The 26,398-nt window shown below is 49.4% G+C and overlaps 4 protein-coding genes and 1 long non-coding RNA gene across 15 annotated transcripts; 2 read left to right on the forward strand and 3 right to left on the reverse strand.

Annotated features, from left to right (window-relative positions):
- The first annotated feature begins 8 nt into the window (after positions 1-8).
- LOC120951467 (telomerase Cajal body protein 1 homolog) lies at positions 9-2,268 on the forward strand. The gene has a single exon (XM_040370225.2). The coding sequence runs from the start codon at positions 99-101 to the stop codon at positions 1,407-1,409; it is 1,311 nt and encodes a 436-aa protein (XP_040226159.2). The 5' UTR covers positions 9-98; the 3' UTR covers positions 1,410-2,268.
- LOC120951464 (uncharacterized) lies at positions 1,433-18,160 on the reverse strand. Of its 11 annotated transcripts, none has more exons than XM_040370220.2 (11): positions 18,015-18,160; positions 15,177-15,884; positions 8,244-8,440; positions 7,955-8,144; positions 7,290-7,600; positions 7,156-7,217; positions 5,713-6,129; positions 5,312-5,442; positions 4,810-5,225; positions 3,635-4,137; positions 1,433-3,555 (listed from the first exon to the last, which is right to left on the reverse strand). In XM_040370220.2, the coding sequence occupies exons 3-10, from the start codon at positions 8,427-8,429 to the stop codon at positions 3,691-3,693; spliced, it is 2,160 nt and encodes a 719-aa protein (XP_040226154.2). In that variant the 5' UTR covers positions 8,430-8,440; positions 15,177-15,884; positions 18,015-18,160; the 3' UTR covers positions 1,433-3,555; positions 3,635-3,690. The 11 variants fall into 11 exon arrangements, with proteins under 11 accessions (XP_040226154.2, XP_040226153.2, XP_040226149.2 ...); XM_040370219.2 differs by having other exon boundaries at positions 3,627-4,137; XM_040370215.2 differs by having other exon boundaries at positions 3,631-4,137; positions 18,015-18,159.
- A 326-nt stretch (positions 18,161-18,486) lies between these two features.
- On the reverse strand, positions 18,487-19,461 carry LOC120951474 (biogenesis of lysosome-related organelles complex 1 subunit 1). The gene is made up of 4 exons (XM_040370235.2): positions 19,295-19,461; positions 19,147-19,219; positions 18,949-19,081; positions 18,487-18,876 (listed from the first exon to the last, which is right to left on the reverse strand). The coding sequence occupies exons 1-4, from the start codon at positions 19,353-19,355 to the stop codon at positions 18,775-18,777; spliced, it is 369 nt and encodes a 122-aa protein (XP_040226169.1). The 5' UTR covers positions 19,356-19,461; the 3' UTR covers positions 18,487-18,774.
- Positions 19,462-19,577: 116 nt separating this feature from the next.
- On the reverse strand, positions 19,578-23,995 carry LOC120951465 (alpha-(1,6)-fucosyltransferase). Its single transcript, XM_040370222.2, has 3 exons — positions 21,481-23,995; positions 21,247-21,400; positions 19,578-21,165 (listed from the first exon to the last, which is right to left on the reverse strand). Exons 1-3 carry the CDS (start codon positions 22,596-22,598, stop codon positions 20,677-20,679), a joined length of 1,761 nt encoding a protein of 586 aa, XP_040226156.1. The 5' UTR covers positions 22,599-23,995; the 3' UTR covers positions 19,578-20,676.
- Positions 23,996-25,037: 1,042 nt separating this feature from the next.
- On the forward strand, positions 25,038-26,161 carry LOC120951475 (uncharacterized). Its single transcript, XR_005751192.2, has 2 exons — positions 25,038-25,427; positions 25,527-26,161. It is a non-coding gene; the product is annotated as an uncharacterized LOC120951475 (long non-coding RNA).
- Positions 26,162-26,398: the final 237 nt, after the last annotated feature.

Genomic DNA, 26,398 nt, shown 5'->3' on the forward strand with positions numbered 1-26,398 from the left:
CGTGCCAGTGTTGCCAGACGACCTGCCGCTACCGGCGCCATTGACAGCTGCAGGTAATTTTTGGCACCGCCGAGCAGCGTTTGTTTACATTTCAAAAAATGAGCCAAGACGAAACGGATCAACATCCCGGTGCTAATGGGCAAGATATTGCGGAAGAAGAACAGGATGCGCCAAATACCCCCGAGCAAGATGTGCCCATGCAGACCGAGGAAACGGATGCGGATGCTGAGTGCAGTCCAGTGGCGGAAGCACATTTCTTCAAAGACGCTGCCTGCATAGAGGTGGCCCGCTGCTCGTGGGATCGCCCGGTGCGACAGAACTATCTGCAAGGCTGCCGCTGGTCGCCGGACGGCACGTGCGTCCTGACCGCGGTCAACAACGATGGAATGCACATCGTCGAACTGCCGACCGATCTGTACGATAAGGAAAGTGTGCCCGAGGAGCGTCCCGTCGATCTGCTGACCTCGGCCGTGCACGTGAAGGAGGGCGGCCTCGTGTACGATTACGCCTGGTATCCGGGTATGAACAGTGGGCGGCCGGAAACGTGCTGCTGGATCGCGTCCCGCCAGCACGAACCCATACAGCTGTGGGACGCATTTACGGGCGGTCTGCGCTGTTCGTACAAGGGCTACGACCAGTTCGACGAGGTGGAGGCAGCCCTCAGCCTCGCCTTCGCACCGGCCGATGGGGCCACAATCTACGGCGGATACAAGAAATCGATCAAGTGCTTCGACATTAACGTACCGGGGCGGGAGACGGGCTCGTGGCGCACGAAATCCACCGCCTCCTGTATGGCGATCGCATCGTCCATGCCGGACACGATCCTGTTCGGCTCGTGGAACCGTAGCATCTCCGCGCTGGATGTGCGGTCCGGCGAATGTTTGCCGGTCGGGAACTATGCCCCCGAGAACAGCCACACGGCGGGTGTCACTTGGATAGGCTTTGCGCCCGACACGGAGGAGCGGTTCGTTACCGGCGCACGCAAGGATCCGAAAGTGCTGTTCTGGGATGTGCGGAAGCTGACGCAACCGGTCCAAACGCTGGTCCGAACCTGTGGCACCAATCAGCGCATACACCTGGCCTTTTCCCCTGGTGGACGGTGGCTGATCAGTGGCGATACTCGAGGCATTCTTCACGCGTGGAACCTGCACGAGACGGACGAAGCGGGCCGGCCGAAGGAGTTGCTGTTCCCGCTGCACTGGGACTGCCTGAACGGTGTTTCGTTTCATCCGCACGGACCCATTATGGCAACAGCGAGTGGGCAGTACCATTTTCCACATTCCGCGGCGAACCTGGACGCTGATGACGGTGAACCAAACCCCGATGAACCGGCGGCCAAGGAACCGACCAAGGTGGAAAACTCTCTCACACTGTGGTGGATCGGCAAGGGTGTGTTTTCGGAGGAATAAACGCAATGGAAATGTGCTCCCAATACACTGGATACGATGTTTAATTTTTCATCTGTTATTGTTTGCAGTCGTTTCGCGTTTGCACTGACTTCGGTCTCCCGTCCCTATACCCCCTTCCGCTCTCAACGGCTCTCTCGTCGGTATCTATGAACCATTTTAAGATTAAATATTGTTCTGATATTAATTCATATTTACAACAAATTGAAATAACAAATTGGGATTAATAAAGAAACGCCCGAGCACGAATACATATCTCTCGTCTGTGGGTTTTATGTGTCTGTGTGTGTGCCTTACTGTCCACCTGCACGTTTCCTTTGCCTCCTGTGGATCGGTCCCGCCAATGCGCAACGTTGGTGCGTAAAGCCTTGCCGCTGTGCACCAATCACCGATCACTGATGGTCCATGTTTCATGGCCTTCTGTTCTGTGACGCTTGCCGCAAATAGGTAACGCACCCGAGTATGCCTCCATCCAGAGCTCGCGTGGCTCGCTTCTTGTGCGCAGTTACTGCGCAACTCTTTATACACACTGATACAACACTGATTTTAAACGGTTTCCCTTTCCCGGATGCGCGCTAACTCACTGTTCTGTCTTATTTGTCCTTTTGTTTTTGCAATGATTGTTCCCCAAATGATTAAATTGTCTATTACCTTCACAAACTGTTCGTCCCCCCTTTCGCCCCGTTTGTTCTTACGCTACTAATGCCAGGGCACCGAGTGTTGACCACACCCGCGTCGATTGCTTTTGTTAGAAGGATGCTACAACATAACGGATCTACACTCTCTTTGCACCGTATAACACGCACGCGCAGTAGATCGCCTTTTCTATCGAACATTGCTTATTAATGGTTACGAGGGGGGGTATGATTTAGATCCTACAATGAAAACAATTCTATGCGGCAATGTTTCGACGAGCCCGTTGCATATCACGCCTTTGACACTGATGCCATTATACGATAGTTTGATCCGATAACAAAAATACAATCCGATAAAATGACTAAATACGTCCACCTTCTCCTCCCAATCGAAATGCAGTGCGCTTCCGTGCGAGAATAATACGAGCTGCAGCAATCTCGAAATGGCTCGATGGCTCGCACAACACGGAAACATCGCCCGCCCCGTGGTGGGTTTTTTTCCTACACATTAGAAGAGGTAAACATGGGTGTGTTGTTGGTTTCGAAAAATGGGATGGAAAAGGGTGTGAAAACGGTCTGAAAACGCTCAGCTATCGAACCTTTTTTTTAATAACAGTGTGTAGCTTTACTCTACGATCTACTCTTTCTTTCCCCTAACCCTAGTGTGTGTGTATGTACGATTAATACAGATAATCCTGCTAAATTTTGAAACGAATCTTCAACTAAAAATCAACAACTTCCGATTGTATCACTATGTACATTTTATACGTTTCTACTTGCTGGCTCCATTACAGTTCATTGCGTGCGATAAATATGATTTCCTCTCCTTTCCTTTTTTTCTTTCTTTCCCTCCAAATGCCAATTACGATAACGTACGACGCTTTCAGTGAATCGTTCACCCTTTTTGTTTTACTGCGTTCGAAGTAAATTTAGGTTTGCTATTTATGTTAAGTAGATTTTAGTAGCGATACTGTGTTGCCTTTTAGTTAGATACATTTAATTACTGCGTTTAAACGTTTGTTTTTCTGCTACTGTTTGCTTATCCTTTGATATGATTTGATGCTTTTCTTTGCCGCTCATATATGTATCCTTTTGTCCAGGAATTTTTGTGTCGATTTTAGTTCTTTCCGCCATTCCGGGTAATATATCGCCTGTGTAACGCTCCTAAGTGTAAAAGGGTGGTTCCTATGTGTGTGTTTTTTATGTGTTGTGTGTGTGTGTGTCTGTGTGCATAATGCATATTTAAATCACTTTTACCTGTTTCACCCGTCCGCGCGCTTCAGGTGCTCGATCGATCAATCGGCAATGTACTACTACAAACGTAATAATTGAGCTTAATAATCACGTGTCGATTTGTTTCTCTTCTTCGCATTGATGTTCAACAGCCACAGGCGTGTGTGTGTTACGGGTGCATCTGAATGCTAATGTGCATCGTGACGTTCGTCTGCGCGTAAATACTGTTTTTGCAACCGGATATGCAGTTCTGCGCTGTTTGGTAGCATCAGGCAAGCGTTCTGCAAATAAGATCGTGACAGTTTTAGTAAAAGACGTAAGGGAAAAAAGCAGTAAAAACATAAACACTCACGCACCTACATCCGTCATCCCGCAGTTAGGTTGGATCGTTTCCCTCAGTGACCGGAGGGCGAATTTTACTGCCGATGGGGCGGTTGCGGTTGTGCGGCACCTTGCTGCTGCTGCTGCTGCTGCCGCAGTTCGCTTTGATAGATTTTGGGCACATTCAGGAACGGTATCGGCTGCGGAAACTCGGTCACCTTGTGGAAGTAGAACGCGTACTTCGCCTCCAGGTCGATCTCTGGCAGGGGCATCTTACTGCTGGTCGCCGCCGCCGACGAACTGCTGCTGACCGACGTTAGCGATGTGTCCTTCCGGTGCAAACTGCCGCCACCACCAGCAGCTGATGTGGAGGTGCTCGTGATAATGACGGTGCTGCTTTGACTATGATGACTCTGATTGTGACTGCTGCTGCTGCTGGTGACGCTGCCGACAGTGGGTACCGCTGGTAAGCTGCCGCCGCTACCGGCCGAATTGCGGATCGACGAAATGCGTTGTGGTGGTACGGGCGCTTCACCCGAGTTCTGCAAGTGAACGGCGAAAAAAAAACACACACACACACGTACAGTTGTTGTTAGATACAGTAGGTACTACGTACGAGACTGACTAGCACATTTAATTTAGATGTCGGTGCGAAATGTGGTCCACCATGGTCACACTCTTCACCATGCTTATCTTATCGCTTATGTACAAAAGGTAGAAGCGGGCCTTAAGCTTCACAACTGCATACACCATGCGGTCTTTTTGTTCGTTTAAAACATCTAGACATGGTATTTTATGTCCAACAATATTTGCCTTAGGTGAAAGTATCAACAGAGTTTTTCTGGGGGTTCTCATAGCTGTGGGATACGTTTTTAACTCATTCATATGGGCAATGAACTTAACATGGGAATTGGACTCTTTGGTACCCCTTTTGGACGGACTCATTGGAAATTCCTATTGGATTTTTTTCTTACAAAAAGAGTCCAATTCCAATCACATTAAGTTCATTTCGTGTAAGAAAGTGTCATGAAAGTATCCCACAAGTATAAGAACCCTTGCAAATCCCTGTAATAGAACAATACAAAGAATGCAAAGAATGAGAATACAAAGATGAAAGGAAATGCATACAAATACCTCCTTACAACTGGCAAAACATGACTTATTGTTAAGCACTGTATTGATGAAAAGGAAATAAACAATCCACCAACACTCACCAGCGTCGACGCCGGAACTGGTGGAGGTGGTGCGGGGCTGGTCCGATGCGGTGGTAGCGGCGGGGCGGCAGTCGTTTTCAAGCTGCCACCTTTCGTCAGCGTGCTTCCACCACCGAGCACGCTCAAGTTGCCGGTCGAAATGGAGTTGGCCGACGAGCCCGCGACCGACAGGTTCACGTTCGACACCTTCGCTCGCAGCTCGTCCGCCAGCGTAAGCGAGGACACGTTGTTGACCGAGCCGAAGGTGGTCGGTTCGGTTGCCGGTGAGCTGGTGCCGCCGGTGTTGTCCTGCGACGACGGTGCCAGACTGAGCGAGGGAGGCAGGTGCGTTAGGTTCGTATTGCTGACGCTCCGCACCGGCGGCGGTGGCGGTGGTTTCATCGTGGGAGGCTTTGGCGGTGGTGCGGATGGTCGACCTGCGGAAGCAATCGTATTCGTTATATAGATTAAGCACACGATCTAATCGCCCCTTGTATAGTGGCGGGACGGAAGGGCCACATACCCGTTACTTCCCGCACAGGTCGTACAATCGATTCCGACGATTGGAACATGGCCGCTGACGAGGGTGGTCCACGCATCGTACCGAAGTGATTGGCAGGGAACGCTGGTGCGGTTTGCGAAACCGGTGGCGACCTAAAACAAAACCAACCGTTCGATTAATGCAACGGGCAAAGCTTTACTTTTCATTACGCGCATTACGTTTCACGATGAGCCCAGGGGTTCATCTTTATTTTATCTTATTTTATTGAAGCTAACCCGCAATCCAATGCAACAAATAGAACACAAAAAGTGATAAATTTACTTCAACCACTGTACAGTAGGAGACAGGGTTGTGCTATTACGTCTCTTCGCAATCGCCTAATCAAATCAATCATAGCAAAGATCTCCTATCGGTGTCCCTACCTTGGACTTCGCATGCTCTGATGCCGACTCACGGTTGGTCGTGTCCCGCTGCCACCGTCTGCGGCCGTCCCACCCAGCTGCATGCCCGGGGGCTTCGGTGCTAGATTTGGTTTGCCATAATTGGGTACCGGTTTCGGTGCTACCGGAACTGCGGCCACCGTCGGCACGCTACCATTACCCATGGCGCTGCTGCTGCTGCTGCTGTTAGCCGTCGTTGGGACCGTCGTCGTCGTGGTACCGCCAAACAGGGCAGATCGGTTCGGGATCGGAGCGCTGCCGCCGGTTGCATTGATGGTGGGACTAGTAGAGGCAGCAGCGGCAGCAGCACTGCTGTGGATAGCGGACATTGGTCCGTTCGTGGCTGACGATGGTTTCGATCCGGCCAGCTTCAGGTGGTTGGGTGTTGCAGGTGCTTGGCTACTTACCGGAACGGTTGGCACGATGATGCACAACAGCCGTGTGGTGACCGATCCGATCCCCCAAAAGCATTCAAAAGGGAACAGGAACGGGAGGGCATACGGTATATGAACACATTATGATACACGGGATATGCAATACAGCAGGATGATGATGGTGATGTTTTTGTTTGTTTGTAGTTGTCAGGAAACAACGCAAAAGAATGAAAAGGGAATGAGATAGGGGATATAAAAACGCAGGATATTAGCAAACAAAAATAAATACAAAACCATTGCGGTGGTTTCAAAATTATGATACTTTACAGTAAAACTCTAAATCCGGGCAAGATCACTTTAAACACTCAACTGAAATCTGTACAAAGCAGCACACACGCACACGAAAGCACAAGCTTTAGAAACCATTTAAGCTAAACAAGCAAATAAACTAAATAAAATCATAAAATTTAAAACGTAGCAAATCAATACATAACATCAGAGATTGTACAGCATTTTCCGCCAATTTGCCAAAAAAAAAAGAACAGAAAATTTGAACAACGCACTATCGTGGAATTCTGCATCGGAAAATAGTATTACCATGTAGAGCACATAAACGCTCAGCGCGCAGAGTCCACCGCAAACGCGTGGATGCGGTAAAAATAGCTCATGTAAACATAAACGCCACCATTCCTGTCTTATTTGCGCTACGGCGAACCGATCGGCTCACCGGGAATAAAGAGAGTGCGAAGATTCCAATGCGAATTAAAAATAAACTCACTTCTCTCTCTCTGTCGTTGCCTTTCGGTCGAGGAGGCGCAAATATGCGCACCTACCTCGCCTCAATCAAGAACGAACACCAACAACGAAATCACATACTATTTCAACTCATTCTGCGCGCGATAAAGGAAGCGGCAATTGAACATAAGATACTTTTAACATAAAAATCGCAAACACAACTGAAACACATGTGTGTGTGGAGAGTGTGGCACCGGGGAGCGGGATTGGGCGCCCGATTGAGTATCACCACCGTCACCGTCACGGAAATACGCACCTTTTCTGACTGGAGGAGGGCGGTGCCGGTGCGGTCTTTGACGCCGAATTGTCTCCGGATGGCTGGAAAGAGGGAAAAAAGGTTATATCGTTGCATTGCACTGTACGATGCAGCCCGGAGCCTTTTTGTCTTACCCGTTGGATCGATGTTGGGGGTTGCGGTGGTGGTCCTCGGTTCAGTCGCAGGTTCGCTTCGTTCGGCACGGTTGGGGGAGGGTTCATGGCGGGAGGTACGCTACCACTACTACTGTTGTTGCTGATGCTCCCCTGCTGTTTCTGTTTTTTGAGCGTTAACTTTTGCGCGAGCTCGTCGGAGAAGTCTAGCGGGGCGGCGGCGGAACCGCCACCATTCCCCAGCCGCCCATTGTTAATCGGCGACCCTTTCGAGGCGTCCGGGGAGGGCGTTTTGTTCTGCTGATACCCAGATGCTGCCGAAGGTGCGTTTCCTGGAGAAGCGGGAGAAGCGTAACACCAACGTGAGCGATATACGTTAATCGTTGCGGTACGTGTGTTTCGGTGTAGAATATCGGCTTCCACCCAAAGCACAACAAAAGGTACGATGATCTTGAACTATATTACATCAACCCTTTCCACTGGAGAGCGCACTGGGAAGGCACACGGACGAGGTGCTCCTAACACAAACGTCAAGCCGACCTTCACAAAATCCCCGAACCAGTCCACATAATCTCGCGGTCGGGCGACTCATATTACCACCACCACCACCGGAGCAGCAGATCTTCTTCCCTCAACTGCCACACAGATCCTGCATACGCCCGGGAGTTCCCAACCCGCTTCTTTACCTGTGCCAGCTCCCGTTCTGCTGCCGACCGGTTTCAATTTCGGCATCGATGACAGCCCCTCGAACAGGCCGCCCAGCTTCGGCTGTCCACCGCCGATTGTCGGCCCTGCTGCCGCCGGCGCACCATCGTCGCCGGTTGGCCGGCCAGGTGCTCGATTGTTGGCCCGCGTCGCTCCTCCATCGGAAGTAACCTGAAAACAACAGCAAAACCAAGGTAAGCAACACTGTAACAGCGGGAAGCAAGAGGAGTAGCTTCTATAGCAACAGCAGCAGCAGCTGGCATGGCTTACCTTGCCCTGAATGGCCGGTGCGCTCTTGTCGACCGTAACCGTCTTTTTGAGCTTCGCACCCTTCTGGATGGAAAGGAGCAGAGCGTTCCGCCCGTCTGCCGACGGTGCACCGCCACCGAGCTTCAGGGCCGGCGGGGGCGGCGGCCCTGGAGGTGGTGGCGGTCCAGGCGGCGGCGGCGGAGGCATTTTTCAGGAAGCTGGCGGGAGGAAAAAAAAGAAGAAAAAAAGAAAAACGGAACGATTAGACATACATCGTAGATTGCGCTTTGCAAGCAAGCAAAGTAGGCGATGACTGTTAAATCATGTTGTGGGTTCAGATCTGCAACTTGTGAGGATTGTGGCCACCTTTTCAATTCAGTCCTTTTCATCTAGCCGAAAAACACGTACAGTTTTCCGTTTTGGGGTGGTGGCCACGCGGTGAAAATTACTCATTGAAAGTTACGATCGAAAGCCGACAGCCTTTCAGTCATTCCGGTGCCGTGAGCTCATGGTGGCTGTTTTGTGTGCATGTATCGGTAAAAGTGTAGCGCACACACTCACACACACCCGGGTACAGGAGATTAGATTGTGAGACGCTGCGCTTTATCAAATATCCTCGCCAACAAAGAAAAGCAAGAGCAAAGTTAGCGGAGCAATAAAGGCGACCGCAGCGGACCAAGAAAGGCGACGAGCACGTTTTGCGGGCCAATGCTGGGGGCCCCATTTTTAGTCAGTCCACGCGGCAAGCGCTTCAACGGTATCGCGTGTATCGCAGCAATGCGGCGCGCGTTTGCGGAAAACTTCCTTCGTGCCGGAATTGCATAAGTGCGAAATATGGGCTGTACAGTTAAACTGTCGGTACGGGTACGCAAAAGACAGCAGCCAGGGAGGGGCTGTGCGAGGTGCATAGAAGCTTGCCAAAAGATTATTGGGATCTGTCCAACCAAGTTACACACACACACTATGTTCGGCCGATCGATCGATGGGGTCACGATCTTATTAAAGAGACGGCCAAAAACGTGACAGATCTGAAAAGAATCGGGGTAAAGGAGTATGAAGTAAAACACGGCACACACACGCCTTCGTACTCCAACAAAATGGGATGCCTTCGCTCATCGGGTCCTATTTATCACCAGGAAAAGAGAGAAAAAAACTCCTACAGCCTACTTGAGAAAAATTATTGGACGACAAAGAAGAATCGTTTCCGATTGCACACCACCACCATACCAAAATTACAACTGCAAATGCAAATCAAACGACCATCGTCCCCATTCTTCAAACGTTGTTTACTCACGGGCCACGTTTATATGGGCAGCAATTCTTTGCCTCTTTTTTACGACCCAACAGTTTTTGGACAGTTCATTTCCCTTTTCGACGTTTGACAATCAAGCGAGATTCCAACAACATACATATTGCCACAATGCTCCGAATCCCATATTCGAATGAATGCGCCTACCGCACACCCCAACACATACTCCAGCCACTTGTTGTTGTTGTTGTTGTGTGATCGCTCATTCTATGCTACATCATCATCACCAGCAGAAGCAGCATCAGCCGCGCGCCGGGTTGTTTTGCTGCCTGGCGGTGTGTAATCGGAGGAATTCCGGATGTCGGCAATCGGCAAAATGCAAAATAAACATGTGACACACATTCGGCCCTTCGGTCGGCGCGACGAGCAACACGATTGGCCGCGATGATGACGAGGGACAGCGACAGCCTCCTCACCCGCACCCGGGTTCTGAGCAAAACAGGCCAGAGCATTATTCACCCGGCACTGGAACGGACCCGACCCCGACGGCGTGACGGAAATGATTCAAATGCAGTTTTCGCCAATCGAGTGTAACGATACTGCTAGCGGCAATGAGCAGAGTTCGTGTAATCTATTGCATGTGTATACATACTGGAATCGGGGGGTGCGCACCACGCCAAGTATTGGGAGGCCATTTTTTTTTCCTCGAAACTTTGTGTAGACAATTAATCATAATGTAAAATGAAATAAAAAATCCATTAAACGGTTAAGGCAGAACTTCGTACAAGCAGAAGATGTTGTTCGGCCGTTTCTTTGATTTTGAAAAGAAACTGAAGGCATTTAGGCGGTCACAATGGTATTTTTTACTAAAGCCTGCGGTCGATCAAAAGCATTCAAATTAGTGATGGTAAAAATGAAGATTTCGTCGGAATCGATTCCGGCTAGCTCTGAAGTTTTCTGGAATCGATTCCGGATAGTAGTTCCGAAATCAGTTTCCGGAATCGATTCCGGAATCGGCTCCGGAATTCGTTCCGTAATCGGCTCCAGAATTGGTTCCAGAATTGTTTCCGGAATCGGCTCCGGATTCGGAATCGGCTCCGGAATCAGAATCAGCTCCGGAATCAAAATCGACTACGGAATTGGAATCGATTCTAGCATCGGAATCGGCTCCGGAATTGATTCCGAACACGCAATCAGAATCGGGTAGGTCCGATTCCAAGCTCCCACCACTACCCACCACTATTATTGACACCCCATATAGCAGGACAGTCAGTCCTACTGTTGGCAACGTATCCATCATTCAGGGTTTGAACTCATCACGGGTATGTTGGTAAGTCGTACGAGTAAATGACTGTATCATGAGACCGTCGTTTCAAGCTAGTCCTTGATACATTTTAAGATACAAGCTTCCAGAAGAATCATCTACAGGAATCACAATTCCAAAGGAAAGTAAATGTTAGGCGCCTCAAAGAGCGGAGCAATCTGGAGCAGTGGAAGACTACATCCACACCCCTTTAAAACAGATTCGATCATACTCGAAGTCGTGGAGATTCTCCAATAAATAACTTCAACTTCAAAAACTTCAAAACTATAAACACAGACATGTGTTTTTACCATTCTTCCTTCTATCGCCTCTGTCTTGCTCAATTTATTGCCAGTTTATAAAGCATTTTACAGTTGAGTTAATATTGTACCAATAAAAGTGTTCACTCGCTGATAAACACCCAACAATTGGTTGATTGACACTTAGAGCCATCGAAAACGGCGGCACAGAGTACAGAGGCAAGACGATGCCGTGGGGCCATCGGACCCCCCTTCGCACGGACCATCGGACCATCGTCAATCCCATGTGAAGAAAGTGGTGCTTCCAAAACGGTGACCAAACGCGGTGGTTTTTGCTTCTCGATCGATCGTGCGTACTTGACCCCACCCCACCCCCTAGTGGCGATCACATGGCGGGTGGCGCGCGCGCGTCATATCAAAGCCGATTGAAAAGAAATCGAAATGCTCCCCCCCCCCCCCCCCCGCCTTCCCGGCGGTGGTGACACTTGCTGCGGCACCGTAAATGACCAGAAGGCGTAAGGGAGCGAAAGAGATATATGCGCCGAGTGAAGGACAAGTTTCCCAATTGAGCAAACAACTATATCCTGTGAGTGCTGCGGGGAGGGGGGATGCGACGGTCGCTTATCTTGGAGTACCAGGGCTACCCGAGGCCGAGAGCGCACCTTGAGAGTGCGAGATAAGATTTCCAAACCCAGATAATACTTTCTCTGACCGTGCACACACCTTTTTAGAGCGGTCTTTTGGAGTCAATGTGTATTGGGGATGGATTCATTCAATCAAACAAAGAAGTAATTGCGATCGACTTCAATCGCTGCTTAAATACATCAGCTGTTGACAGTAGACCGATCTTTGGTCGCGGTTATATTCTGTACATTTACTATTTCTACTCGTAACACAGTAGTAGAAGAAGCATTATAAGAACAGTTTCGAGCGAAAACTTCCTTTACCTGCGTGTGACTAGCGCAAAAACCGTTCCCATATCACACTTACAGGACCATTTTGTTTATCTTATCAAAGGTAGTGTAGAGCTAACAAATAGAAGCAACAGAAATGGCCAGACATTAATCGCGTACCAGCACCGTGTTATCGTCGCCGGTACCACACCGTTAAAGAAGGGTAAAAAACGAGCGTTGGCAAACCGTTGGCGATAACTACGTACAGTCTGCACTGTGCGTGTATTTTTAGGGGAAGCTAGGTAAAGACGGACACTACGGCTACAGATGGACACTTCGTACAAATACATGATAAATGTATTTATTCTTGCTTACTCATGCAGCTTGGAATCTAACCAACCCGATTCCGATTCCGTGTTCGGAATCAATTCCGGAGCCGATTCCGATGCTGGAAACGATTCCGGAGTCGATACTGGAAACGATTCCGGAGTCGATTCCGGAGCCGATTCCGGAGTCGATTCCGGAGTCGTTTTTGGAACCGATTTCAACCGATTCCAGAAAACTTCGGAACTAGCCGGAATCGATTCCGACAAAAACTTCATTTTTCCCATCACTAAATTTGACTACTACGGGTCTTCAGCTCTGTAATTGCCTATGTAAGAGCCTATGACTGACTTCCTTCAGTAATGGCTGATATGACATCCTTCAGTAATGGATAACATATTCTAATGGAATTTCAAAGATCATAAAGTTGAACTTAAACTTAGTGGAAAAAATGCCCTGAAGGGGTTCAATTTTCATCGTTTTCTACAGGTGTCCTTCTTACCCTTCATAGTATCCATCTTTCCTATATCAGGTGTCCGTCTTATCCAAAAATTCCAAAATTGCTCTAAAAAAGGTTTTTAATTGATGACAAAAGCATAGAGTTTGATAGAATCTTAAAAATTGCAACACATTTGTTGATCAATAATAAGTTCTGCACATTTCCATGGTTTTTACATTTTTCCTTCATGTGTCCGTCTTTACCTACCTTCCCCTATACGTTCCAAATGCAGTTAATCCTTATCGAGCCGGACGATTTTGGGGGGGGCTTAGGTTGCAAACGTGTACGCAACAACAACAACAACAAAAAACCCGATCCAATCCAACCCCATCCCCCATTGGCGCATCGATTGGCCTGTGCTGTAAAGGTGCGTGTAACAACCAGCAGCTGTTAGCAAGAAGCATTGGCACACATGCAAACACACAGTATCTAAAAAATGATTGCTGCCACAGGTTATGGGATAATTCGAAGGTTGTATATACTGTCAAGGGCGGGGGGGAGGGTTATGTGGTGCAACCTCGACCATATCTGTAATGCCCGGAGTTGTCGGTGGCGGGTGTGATGAGTAACATCAACTCATTAATGTTGCAAATTTGAAATATTAACCGTACCTTACGCCCCACCACTCGACCTTAACTTCGCATAACTAACAAGCGCTGGCAGTGCTGGAGTCACTACAGAAACACACTATACGCTGGTTGCATTGGATCGGTTTTTTGAGGGACAACAGTACACATTCAATATAAGGATTCCAACAGTGGCGTACGTCATCATTTCCCGGGTTTGGTTAGGAATCAAAACATGTTACTAACCACCCCAAAGAGACATTAAAATACGGACACCTTTTCTTTGCTAGAAGTTGGTTTACGACTTTTCCCCTGCCAATCACACTAAAACTACGTCCAAAGTTGTAATGTCACCCTAATCCGACGAAACGTGGCGACAGTTAAGGTGAGCAGGGGGCAGCACCACACACACGGTAACACACACATGAGATATGTGCATGCAAAGGCGAGAAATAAAAACAATAAAATTATTACACCCCACACCAAACCCCTGGCTTGGCCACCCCCAAATGTTCCTCTTCTTTGGTTGATCAATAATCGTTGCTGGTGGCTTTATCATTGCTCGTCGCGACGACTACTACTGAAATGGCGCGACACAGCACAGCATGCGCAACCGGAAGCGGACGATTGCGTGGCGGGGTTGCGTAGTGATAATGGTTCCACCAGCCCATCCCCCCCATCCCTTCCAGGCGCATGAGTCAATGCGCATATGGGTGTGCCCTTCTCAGGGGGATACCAGCGGATCATTATTACCTTCCACCAACACAAGTGTGTAAAGATGTCCTCATACACGAGTGTGACTAATCGGCGTTGAATTCATTCACAGTGACGACCTGTTTTCTGGCAATGCCCAGAGGTTTTCAATTAAAAAACATAACAAAAAAAATCGATACAAATACCAGCGTTCTGAACCTAAACTTAGGGGAATTGTTTTTTGGCGGGAAAGGCACATAATGCTTATCAATAATGAAGTACCAATATATCTAACCGTAGGATAGCGCTCTATTTTCCCTAATGTACAAAACATGTAGCCGGCAGATGCAACTAGTCCAGATACGAAGTCCGGATCGGCTGTTTAGCACACGAGCGCCATAAAGGATAGGAGAAAGCTCTTTAAAAACAAAAGCGAGCCCGATTTAGGAAGATTCAACCTCAGCGGAAGGATCAATGAAATGGGGCGGAAATTTGCATTTCAAATTTCGCTACATGAGGCTGTTGTATTTTCGCAGCCGTGTGACCGCTAATCCTATTCCAATGCTTTGTAAGAGCTTGTGAGCGCCTCGGTAGAGGATCGGGTAAACACAACAAAGCTTCCGTTCGGTATCTCCATGATGTGTCTTTTGATGAATCTGCTGTCTTAGGCGTTCCATCATTAGTACGATCCTTTCCTCGTACTCTCTGTATGTAGCACCATTGTGTTGCTTGTAGATCGAAACCCCTTGAGAAGGATCAAATTCAAATTCGCCCGCCTAATCTAAGCACACTGTGAGTTACAGAAAACAAGTGGCTTACTGCCTTCTCTCTTTTAGTAGAACATTGCGTACAACAGCTAAGCCTACTTTGCGCTCTCCAGCATTCGTCATCATTTGCTTTATGCTGCGCATCCCGCAATCCACCCGTGCGTACAGTGGGCAGCGTGCGCGCGTGGCCTTCGATCAATGTGGGCGCGACCACGACAACTGCGCGCGACACCATCATGTTGTCATCGTCGCCTCGCGATGGCAAACGCCTTGGAGGATGCGCGTACGCACACACACACACGCACCCGCTAGGTGGGTGGGTGCCCGTGGGCGCCGGGCGCAACGTTCGAAGGTAGGAGGAGGCAGTACCGGTTGCGGGGATGGGGGGGGTATTACTCACCGCCTGGTTTGGCCTTGCTCCTCGCTGGCACCGCAGGCACCACGCTGGTTGCCGCCGTCGTGCTGGTGGTGGTTTCCGTCGCTCGCCGCAACACGAACCGTCCCGGTTCGGTTTGAACGGTCTCAACGAAGCGGCTGCGCGGCGCCGTCAGCTTTGCGGTGTCGGACAACAAATCGCTACTACCTTCTTCTGCTACCTGCCACCTGGCCGGGCCGTGCCAAATGACGCACAACAGAACGGTTGACAGGCGGGACCGAGTGATGAATCCTTTTCGCTAGCGCCTCTGGTCTTGGTACTCTTGGCACTACTACTACTACTTCTACTACAACAATCACTGCACACTACAGCACACACTACGCTTAAGCTGCTTGGAAGACCGGACTGTACCGAAAACAACACTTTTCGGCGGATGCTGCGAGCGGTTGCATTCCTCTAGTTACACGCACTATTTCCAACTCGGGGATGAAGCAGAGAATCACAATTCATGTTACGGATTTTCTGATCACTCTCGTAAGCACACACACACACACACACCGAGACACGTCGACCACTAAACAAGCTCCCCCTTTTTGATAAGCTACTCGTCGGAGTTACTCTTGATCGCTTATCGCTCGTACCGCATATCAGCACTATGGATAACGCACTTTACTCACACACACACACACACCGATCAGCATATTTTACTTCTTTTTGCACACATTATTGAACCTGTGAAAAATAAAGAACCACGGCAAATCTTACATAAATAGCTGAAAACTTGTACAGCTTTTCAAACTTCCACTACAGGACGAACTACTAGTGCGCGCCATGATGCATTGCTAATGGCAACAAACCCTTTCTCCGACGAAACAATTGCCTACTACGTAACCTGATCCCGTTGGAATTATGAAGGTTCCGGACGAGCCCAAAAAAAGCGCCACAGCGCTGGAAAATTTGGAAAAGATTGGACTCGTCAAGCAAAGGGAGAGAGAGAGAGAGCGAGGGGTAAAGTGACTTTTTGCTTATCAGTTGCAAATCACGGTCCCCCCCTACACCGGAGCGATACGTCCACCACACACGATGGACCATTTGTGTGTGTTTGTGTGGCTGTGGTGTGTCGCTCAATCGTCGTTATCAGCACACAGGGACAGGGCAGGGCAAATGTATCCCTCCCCACACAGCCCCATCGCCCCATCAGTTCCCTTCAAGGCGAACTTAACTTTATAGCATCAGAAGTCCTTTTTCGCCTCGAGAACCATGCACAACACTTCTTGGATTCTGTTCATCCATCCGACAATATTTCGCTCAACGTGAAACAAAGAACCATTTGGCATGGCAAACACGACGACGACGACGGGTGACTCATGATTCGGTTCCGTCGAAAGGCGTATGACAAGCGATACAGGGAGCACACCTACGGCACACCACCACAGCACACATCGGGAATTCCCTTCCGCGCGCGGGGAATGGCTCAACAAACGGACGCCCCAAGCTCTTTGAGCCACAAACCCCCCCCCCCCCCCCTTCGGGCACCTTCTTATCGTAATGGAAACGGTTGTCTTGGGGCAGCAGGATGAATGAGGAGTGTGTTTTCTCTCTAGCTCGAAATTAACACGATTTGACAGCATATGCCGTGTGGTGTCGATTTTTTTTTATCATTTGCTTGCTTGCTTGCTGTCCCCCCCCGTGTTTTGCTTCATATGATTTCTTTTCTCTTCTCGCCTCTCTTTCGCACCGTCTTCACTGCGCCCGCGAGACATGACGGATGACGTTTTCTACTCGGATGAAATCTGCTGCTGATGCTGCTGCTGCCATTGTTATTGTTGTCATTGTTGTTACACTACTGAGACACACACACACACACACCGACATATCGGCACACAATCAGTGGCACGACTTCATATGGGAGAAATGACGTCGGATGGGACACTTTTTGCTCTCCTGCCTAAGCCTTCCAGGCATGATGTTTGCTTACACGACCACCGTGTGACCACACAAGTACGCATACTTGGATCACTACAGCACCTACAACACGCACACGCGAGAACACCAAGGCGATTATTTGTGGGTTGGCACTGAGTTTGGCCAGCCTATGCAAAGGCACGGAATGTTTTCATCTTTCGAGGTCACCAGACCCGGGGGGTTTGGTGCAGTTGGAGAGCGAAGGAAGGCAAGAAATCTCGATGCTTTTTCGTTGCACAAAGTGTACACTCGCGAAATTTGCAACCCTCTCACCTCCCCCCCCACCCCATCACCCAAAATGAACGCACACACATACACACTTCGGTTGGGTCGTTTCGCGCGCGCGTGTGTGTGTGCTCCAAATATTTCGCCTTTTTTGCACACATTCGTATGTTTTCTTTTTGCTCACATTTCTTCCTTTGCCTGCCTCTTTCGCACAACGTCACAGCGCGCTGCACAAAATCTCACACCCCACACGGTACAATGTTTCGGGAACACAGGAAGCCAGACACACACGCGCACGCACCTACATACACACACACACACACATAACCACGAGATAGGCAGTGTGGTTTCTGTTTGGTTTTAGGTTTTACTGGCCTCACTCATCTCGCTCGAGCCATGCCATATTCAACACGCACCACAGTAGACACACCACTTCCCCCTGGGACCTGCCAGCGCCTGCCTGGGCCCCAAATTACGGTGCACGGACGGAACAGGTGCGCGCCTGAGACGAGTGGGGAGGAGAGATTTTCCGTCCGCCCGAACGACACGACACCCTTTCGAGACGGATTTGCCGTTTCCGCGTACCCTTTCACGGCAGCCACACACTTGCACGCGTGTCACCCTTTTTTTTTTGGTACGCACAAACACAAGGCGATTCGCGAAATTATTTACCCCACGAAGCAGAGGCGTATGTTGACGGTGTTGACGACAGAAAGTTGCTGGGGCCAGCGCTTGTGCAGGCTGTGTGTGGAGATTTTTTACCCCCCGTGCCGTACAAGTTGGTGGTCGCATTCGTTGTATGATTGCTTCCCATGCGAGCTGGCCCATCTGCCTCTCTTTCGCTTGGTGCGCTGGGTGTCTCGCTCTCGCTTATTGTTTTTGGCATATCGCAACACACACACACATGCACATGCCCACACGAACATACCCATACATGCGCGCACGTACACGCAACAGCGAGACGTCTGGTTCGCACGCAAATGACAGCAACGGGTTTGACAGTTCATGTCGGATGGGGGTATAGTGCCGTGTTCAATACTCGCCGTTGCGTGCGTTGGTCGTCGCGGCGGGAGGTAAGGAGTTTTTCTTTACGATATTCTACGCTGGAGAAGCTTTCTAAAAATAGAGCAGAACAACCTCAAAATGGTTGTTTCGGCTTTTCTGTGCCGGAATATCTGTTTCCAAATTTCCTTTATTCCGTATTCGTGCAATCGGTTTGAAATATTTCTCTTCATGAACAATCACAATTACGTGGACTAGTGCTCAAAAGATGGTAGAGTGCAGATATTAGGTCGGAATGTTTCTTAAAATCATATTTTTCCTAACACTTGCAATAAATAACGTCACAACGCAATACAAAAAATAGAACACACTGCCAAGAAGCTGCTGTAAGCGATGATACATGCTTTGTTTTCGACAAGGGGAGAGAGATTTACTTCTCTCTGCTGGTTTTGTACGCGATTTCTAATGCAGTGGTGATGACATTCATATCGTTTTCGATCGTTTTTGCCCAGTTTTCCACGTCTCCTATTTCCTACAAATTCGGAAACCAATTCGGTATGATGAGAAACAACATCGAAAAGAGCATTGGATAGAGGGCGTATACCTTTAACGATCCGTTGAAATTTTCAATCAGCGCAAGCCACTGAGACGTCTGTTTGGCAAAGTTGGTGGCCCCGACGTGCAGCTGTTTGGCTTCCGCATCCAGCCGCTTCTGGTTAAGGTACGCTTGGGCAACACTGAAAAGGAAAACGGTGCGTGTAGTCGAACAACCTCCTCGAACGGGTGGCATTGCATCCCTTACCCAACGTTCAGATGGTCGACTAGGTTTTGCGTAAGCTCATTCGCAGACATGATTGCTTCCTTTCGGCGGCGCTCTGGATGGGCAGAAACAAAGGAATGAAAGCCAAACACTGTTCACATCCTGCCACCGTATGTCCCACCAATCCTACCTTGATCTTCCTTTTTGGCCGCCTGTTTGGCCTGATGATCTTTTATCATTGCCGACAGCATCGTTTCGTTCCTGTCCGGCAGCCTTCGTAAAACTAGAAACCTCACCAAATCTCTTGCCTTCCCGTGAGCACGACGAGAAGAACGCTGAGCATTTGTTTGTTTACAAATCGGGGTTTTCGCCCGTACATCGAAACGTCAGCTGTCGTTTCGCCCGACCTTTATGTCATCGATTGCGCGCGGTTCGGCCGTTTCTTTCTGATTTTGAAAATAAAATCCCCCTCGTTTTCCTTGCTTTATCATAAATAAACTTATTTTCTTATTCTGCGAAGTAGACATTGCTTATCATACTTTCATTCGGTGTTCATGTTGAGGGCATTGGCTTGTTGTCGTTCTGTTTGCTTGGTTTTCTTCTTCTCTCTTTTGTCACACAATTTAGACAACAACGGGTTTCACGATTTCGGCGGTTCTTCCCTGCAAAAAGGTTAACTAAAAGTTCCGCCACTGTTCAACTATCGGCTCAAGATTCCTGTTCCACCGCTCGCAGGCACACACTCACTTTAATTTACTAGTTTTTTTTTAATGGATTCGCTGCGGATTCCCCTACAACTCTCCTAAACTTAGCTGTATAAAAAAAAACTATCTGTACGCAAATTTTGTCTAGCTCGCTTTGTTTTTTTGTCCTATATACTGTGCATATAGCGATCGGCGATCAATTGTAATTTTGTTCGATTTTCATCCATCACACTGCTTCCGTAATTTCCAATATCTGTGTGCATTATTATTATTATCATTATTCTACTAACAGCAGCCTGATGCTTTGCGAAAGCGTATTCAATACACGCGGTGGCATACAATGAGCAAAGGGGGATGATGGTAATTCTTGTTATATTAATATCAAGTACGTTTGTTCCTGTTGTTTCACACGTGTCTGATCGGTTTTGTTCTTCCGTGACTTTTCTTCCGGGCAACTGTTTTACAAAATGGCTCGAAAGATCATATTTAAATGGAATTTCATGCCAAATGCCAGCCAGCCCGTTCCTGGCTGGTAATTAACCTACTAACTTTAAATCGCGTACTAAAAGCAAATAAAATAGGATAGGGATGTACGGTAAATAACTGGCAATTGGTCTACAAAATTAATAGTCTCAGTATCACACACACTCTCTCTCTCTGTCTCTCACTCACACAAACAACAAAAGCATCATTCGTACAATACGGCTGCACCCGTATGATACGCTTCGTCTCGTATCACTCTCTCTCTCTCTCTCTCGCATACCTGCCATACACACTGTTTGAACTTTCAATCATACAAACGCAAAATAGGATCCATACGTTACAATTCTCTCACTAGCAGACGGCGCCCATCGCCCGGTCTAGGGGACTACTTCACGTACGGATACTTGGGTAGCTCCACGATTTCGATCTTATCGTTCACCTTGAACGATGGAAACAGGCCCACCTGATTGGTGCGCAGGTTCTTGCCCTTCGAGTAGCCGTTCCAGTGGTTGCCGGCAACGCCGACCAGATCGCCCGGCCGTATCTGAATCTCGTCGTGATTTTTCGGCTCGTGCGGCAGCACCACCTCGCGATTGTGCGAGTTCTGCCCGCCGTAGTAGTATATGTCGTCCAGCGACCGGAACCGACCGGACGCGTCCGGGTACATGCTTTGCATGATTTCGTACGCCACCCGGCACACCTGCGAGCTGAACGTGCACACGAGATAATCGCTGAGCGACAGCAGATGTATATCCAGTATGATGCCATTCAGCGACGAATCGGTGTACCGTGTCGATACGGCAGCCATCTTGGCCACGTTCGGATCGCCGATAACCTCGTAGTGAGGGTATTTGGTTTTCGTTTCCTCAATCACCTACAGCGAAGGAAGGCGAGCAAGGAAGGAAGGTCGTGATTAGTCGTGTTGGTTCCACGCAATAACAGTGCCGGTGCTTACCTTCGGGTCGTCGCTTGCCACGAACACGCGCCGTTTGTCGACCTTTTCTGTCAGCTCCAGCTGGTCGTAGTAGTCGTCGACCGCCGTCATGTACTCCTCGATACCGTGGAAGGCCGCTTCCGTGCCTACTTTATCCGTCCGCCGTACGTGCACGCTGCAAAAGGGAAGCAACAAACGCAACAAAGAAATCAATGGCAATCCCAACACCACGCGGTCACGCGCATTTCTAATTACCCAACGATTGGTTTTTTGAACCCAAGCCGTTCGATGCCATTTTCCAGCATCTGTTGCGTCTCGCCGGTCGGCTTGAGCAGGTACTTGAGAAACTGGCCGATCCACCACACGATCGGGTCGCCGTGCAGCTTCATCAGCCGCGGTGCCAGATCGGCCGGTATCGCCAGCGGCAGATAGGGTGGTCGCGGGTTCAGCGAATCAATGATCGGCAGCGTTAGCACCTGCGTGTTCGACTGACCCGGCCAGCTCGCGTGAGACGCACCGTTCGAGTCCAGGCACGTGTCCGAGATGGGCTGAAACACCTCCTCCCAGCCTGCCTTGTGGTACCGCCAGCCCTTCGACTTCAGGATCAGCGTGCGCTCGGTCGCGTACGCCATAATGAAGCAGTACACGACGTGGTGCAGCTGGCACCCGTACCCGCAGCCCTTGTTTAGCCGACACAGCAGCTTCCGTGCTGTTGAGCAGTTTTCCGGGTTCTGGAGGCGCGTCAGCCGCTTCTGCACCAGCTCGCTCAGGTCGGCCGCTTCCCGGTGGCGCCACGCTTCGTACCCGTCGGCCGCCCGCATCCGCTCGATATCGGTCAGCAGCGAGCGTTTGTGGTCGGCGGCGAGCGACAGGAATGCATTCAGCGGTTTCGCCAGCTCCGGCGCGGATCGTAGCGCCTGCTTCTGCACCTTCGTCACCTCGGACTGCAGGAAGTTCCACAGCTCCTGGGTGTTTGTTTCGACGCGCCGCCGCAGCCGTTCGTACTCGAGCGACGGTCCGTTACGGGGCCGGCCAACCGCAAACCAACCCGCGCTGCCGGTCGCGTCCTGCTCCAGCTTGCTGCCCAGCTCGTCGATAAAGTGCTGCTTCCGGTCGGCCGACGTGCCGGCATCGGCCAGATATTCGTCCACCAGCAGGCGCAGCTCCTGGTCGACCTGCTTGGAGCGTTCCAGCTGCTGGACGGCACGTTCGAGCCGCTTGAGCGAATCGTCCCCGCCGTCGGAGGAGCTGCTGGACGCGGCGGACGTGTTCAGCTTCGAGTAGAATATCAACACAAACAGCACCCACACGAACAGGAACGGGACGAGCACGCGGGCCCACGGATTCAGGCCCATCAGTTGCCGGACGATCATGGTAGCGCTGTGTTTGGGAGTGGGGGGAGTGTAGCTCGTTTCTGTTGCGAACTGGTTACGACGCGTTTCTATGTTTTACTAGCGATCGAGCACATTTGATCTTTGCTGCACTGCCTGCCTCGATTTGTCTCGGCCTGCGGCTTGTTCTGCTCGACCTGAGAGCGCGTGGCTGTGCTGCAAGCGATAATCCACTTCTAATCAATCGATGGTGACGTGGAGCATTGGTGTTAGTTGTTCTATTCTTTTTTTTCGCTCTCGCTACGTCTATCGCCTATGCCCCAACCACCGTGGTATGCAACCCACTTTTTCGGACCAGTGCCAGACTAGGTCTGCGAGTCGGAAAACCCAAATCTAGCCGTCAAACTTGTTTTCCGCACTGAATTGAGGGTGAGCAGCATAATTAGCTTCGAAGCAATAAAAAAAAAACACACACAATCGACGCGTTGCGGGTGAGCGACACTTTCAAATGGTTCTGCTGCTGCTAATCTCGTACCCACCACATTCACACCACTTATGCATACGCCTGCTCTGCTCCACAGTGCCCCTACCTTCCCCCTGTTTCACGGCACGATGAACATTGGGGCAGCTGCTCTCCCCCACAAAAAAACCCACCGACCGACACCGGATGCCGGAGATGCGCTTTAATTCATTGATGCCTGACCGGATCCTGATGCTGGGGCACTCTTTTGTCACGCAAATAAATTGCCGTCCGACACCATTTGTTTTGCACACGGACAGATCTTCGCTGGCAGGTGGTAGATACAGATTGGCCGCCCACTTCCCACGCACACCCACACCTGCACAGCGCCCAGCACTCGTTGGTGTTGTTTTGGTGAACCAGCAGCGGCGGTACAGCAGACGGGCAGACCGCCTGTATACGAATAAAATCGATGATGCTTCCCTTTCAATTAAGCAAATTGTTTGTTTGTGCGTAAACAAAGCAATCTTGTGCTGCCCCAAAACTTTTCAGCACAGTCTCCAGTGAAACTCCCAGCAACACACACGCACAATTGTTCTTCACCGCGCGGCTACATGAGGTGAAATATACAGCGAAATGAACTATTTGACAGGCGAAATATCTGACAGGTACAGCAAAAGGGTTGGGGGAGACACAACATCTGCTTTCGAAATTCACTTAAAAATAATATCTTCTTAAGCAGAACATTCCCTAATTGGAAGAAATTGTGAACTGTTGACTCAAAATTGACGAAGTACTGGATATTGAAGTTATTCAATGGGTTTAGTTACGATTTTTTGCACGTTATTTGTTTACATTGCACATCAGCTGGTTGCTGTGATGCTTTATCCGTCAGATATTTCGCCTGTCAAATAGTTCATTTCGCTGTATATTTCACCTCATGTAGCCGCACGGTCAGGTACGGATGCACGGGCAGCGTTTGACGTACCGTAGCGAACCGCCAGGCAGAGTGACCAGAAATACCGATTTATCTGTATTCCTATCGATTTTTGGTGTCGGACGAGAACCGGTGTTTTGAACATGGTATGGTCGTTGACTTTTTTTATAAATGCCTACCGATTCACAGATGAACACCCTAAGGTCGCTGCCAGACACACCGAAAAACCATCGTAACGAAAAATTTGACCTTTTGAAATTGGTTTTCACACTCGATCGAAAGATAAATTATTCTGATTTGCCAATTTATGTGTCAAATCAGTACAATTTGCCCAAATAACTGTCAAATTTAGGAAATCGCGTGTCTCCGAATCCGCGTGTAAGAGGTACCGTGTATTTCGGGGACCGCCTGTACAGATAAATCGGAATTTCTGGTCACTCTGCCGCCACGAGCGCGTTTGCAGCGCGGATCAAGCGGTTTTGGATTTGGTAAACAGGCAGCGGTGGAGCCAACACTTGAGCACGACTGGCGTTATGCGCTACGCCAATCCGTTACGCGAAAGGCTGCGCTGCACATTTGTTGTTTTTTTTCGCAGTTTTTTGGTAATTTATCTGTTAATTCTGATAATTTATCTATTATTTTAATACTGTTATCGCACATCAAATGCTTAATGTTGTTTATTCAAACGTATGCTATAGATGAATTGCGCAAATTTTCTTTTAAAATGAGCAATAACTAGACAAAAAAACCATTCGTTATCGGCTTTAAATAACATATTTATTCGTCCTTCGTGGTTGTGGTTACCGACATGCCTTCAGCCGAGATTCGTAGCACTTCCCATCAATACTTGCCCCTCACTTCAATACCTCACTTGCCGCAGCAACCGCCAGACTTTTCCTTGCAACCACCGCTCGCGCAGGCACACTTGCAATCCGTCGCACAGGGCTGGCCACTGCCACATCCGCTGGTGCATTTGCAATCTGTTGAACGAAAATTTAGCACCAGTTAGCACATGACTCTCTGAACTGAAATAGGGGAGGAGGAGTGAGGCTTATGCTTACCATTTCCACAGCACTTGCAGGGCATCTTTAGGTGCAGTTTTCTATCGGTGCTTCGCAGCGTACAGGAAAAAAGAGGACACTAAAGACCTTGGGCACGTAGTAGTCGTGGTATACTTTCACCCGTTGCTCGTGACAACGCTTGCTTCAAACTAATCACACGGTTTGCAAAATCACTTTCTCGTCGTACCGGTGGTTGCTCTCTCGCTACTGCATACCGGCGTTCGCACGTGCATTCTTTTATATGGCGCGCCTGCTCCGACCGATCTCAATTGTAGCAATTGAGCACCGTTTGAAAGCATGGTCGCGTGCACTTCCGCAAAACCCCGACCGCGCTGGGCGCGAGAGTGTCGTGTGCAAATCATATGATGTGTTTGTGCGCGGTATCGACGAGATCGGTTTCCACTTTACCGGTGGTGTGTGCCCTATTTTTTTTTTCTTATTTGCTGCATCATGCCATTTCAAACTGTTTGACTCTCTCTCTCTCTCTCCCACCCCCATCCACCCTCTCACAGCTGCTGATGCAATTCGTCGCAATAGTAATGCGGGAAAAAGAAACCAAAACAAAACACGTGACGTAGGCATCTCGTGTTTTTCCGTTGTTTTGGTCGTCGAATCGAAAAGCCCTGATCATGCAGTTCTATGCTACACAGTCGGCTACAATTGTTTTTGCCGCGTAAGTAGGCGTAGAAATACAATCCCCACCACTACCAGGCGACAAACGTATGTGTGTGTGTGTGTGTGGGGAGGCATGTTTCAATTCCGTCCCCGGACCTCCCCCTGATATATCTAATCAAGCAGACAAACAAATAATAATCATCGGTCAACGACGCCAACAGCAGACACCACAGTATACACTTTGCACTTCGCCGATGCTTTGCACACAACACCAACATTAGTATGACGCGTACCGCTAGTGGGGCACGCAACGAGAGGCCCCTTTGTTCGGCATGTAGCCCACACTCTGAGGCTCGCATGTGTGTTGCACACGGAAACTAGCAGCAGCAGCAGCAGCAGTAGTAGCTGCGAGTTGCACAACCACCACCAATATAAGAGGCCCGGTGCAACGGTTCGAGTCAAGTCACTAATCAGTTCCTAGCCGAGCAACGACATCGTGCAATATTCGAAGCAATACTTTACGGGGTGTGTTACAATACCAAACCAAACAAAACCAGCTGCAAAAGATGCCGTGCAAAACCTGCGTTGCCGGTAAGTAGTATCGCCAATAGCGGATCTTTCAGTTGTGCTGTGACCTGGGATGTTAACTAACCGAGGGAGCCTGTCTTTCATCACCACAGACTGTAAATGCACCAGCCCGAACTGCGGTGCCGGATGTGGCTGCGAGTCACGCTGCACCTGCCCGTGCAAGGATGGCGCTAAGGAAGGC

The sequence above is a fragment of the Anopheles coluzzii genome, chromosome 2 (assembly GCF_943734685.1).
Source record: "Anopheles coluzzii chromosome 2, AcolN3, whole genome shotgun sequence".
NCBI classification, from domain to species: Eukaryota; Metazoa; Arthropoda; class Insecta; order Diptera; family Culicidae; genus Anopheles; species Anopheles coluzzii.

Bases quoted from the DNA above. Each gene is read 5' to 3' on its own strand.
- LOC120951467 (XM_040370225.2), top strand. From the start codon at position 99: ATGAGCCAAGACGAAACGGATCAACATCCCGGTGCTAATGGGCAAGAT.
- LOC120951464 (XM_040370220.2), bottom strand. From the start codon at position 8,429: ATGCCTCCGCCGCCGCCGCCTGGACCGCCACCACCTCCAGGGCCGCCG. The intron at 8,145-8,243 runs GTAAGCCATGCC...TGTTGTTTTCAG, and splicing joins CACCGGCCATTCAGGGCAAG to GTTACTTCCGATGGAGGAGC. The intron at 5,226-5,311 runs GTATGTGGCCCT...TTGCTTCCGCAG, and splicing joins ACCTGTGCGGGAAGTAACGG to GTCGACCATCCGCACCACCG.
- LOC120951474 (XM_040370235.2), bottom strand. From the start codon at position 19,355: ATGCTGTCGGCAATGATAAAAGATCATCAGGCCAAACAGGCGGCCAAA. The intron at 19,082-19,146 runs GTAAGGGATGCA...TTTCCTTTTCAG, and splicing joins GTCGACCATCTGAACGTTGG to TGTTGCCCAAGCGTACCTTA. The intron at 18,877-18,948 runs GTATACGCCCTC...CCGAATTTGTAG, and splicing joins ATTTCAACGGATCGTTAAAG to GAAATAGGAGACGTGGAAAA.
- LOC120951465 (XM_040370222.2), bottom strand. From the start codon at position 22,598: ATGATCGTCCGGCAACTGATGGGCCTGAATCCGTGGGCCCGCGTGCTC. The intron at 21,401-21,480 runs GTAATTAGAAAT...TCCCTTTTGCAG, and splicing joins TTCAAAAAACCAATCGTTGG to CGTGCACGTACGGCGGACGG. The intron at 21,166-21,246 runs GTAAGCACCGGC...CCTTCGCTGTAG, and splicing joins TGGCAAGCGACGACCCGAAG to GTGATTGAGGAAACGAAAAC.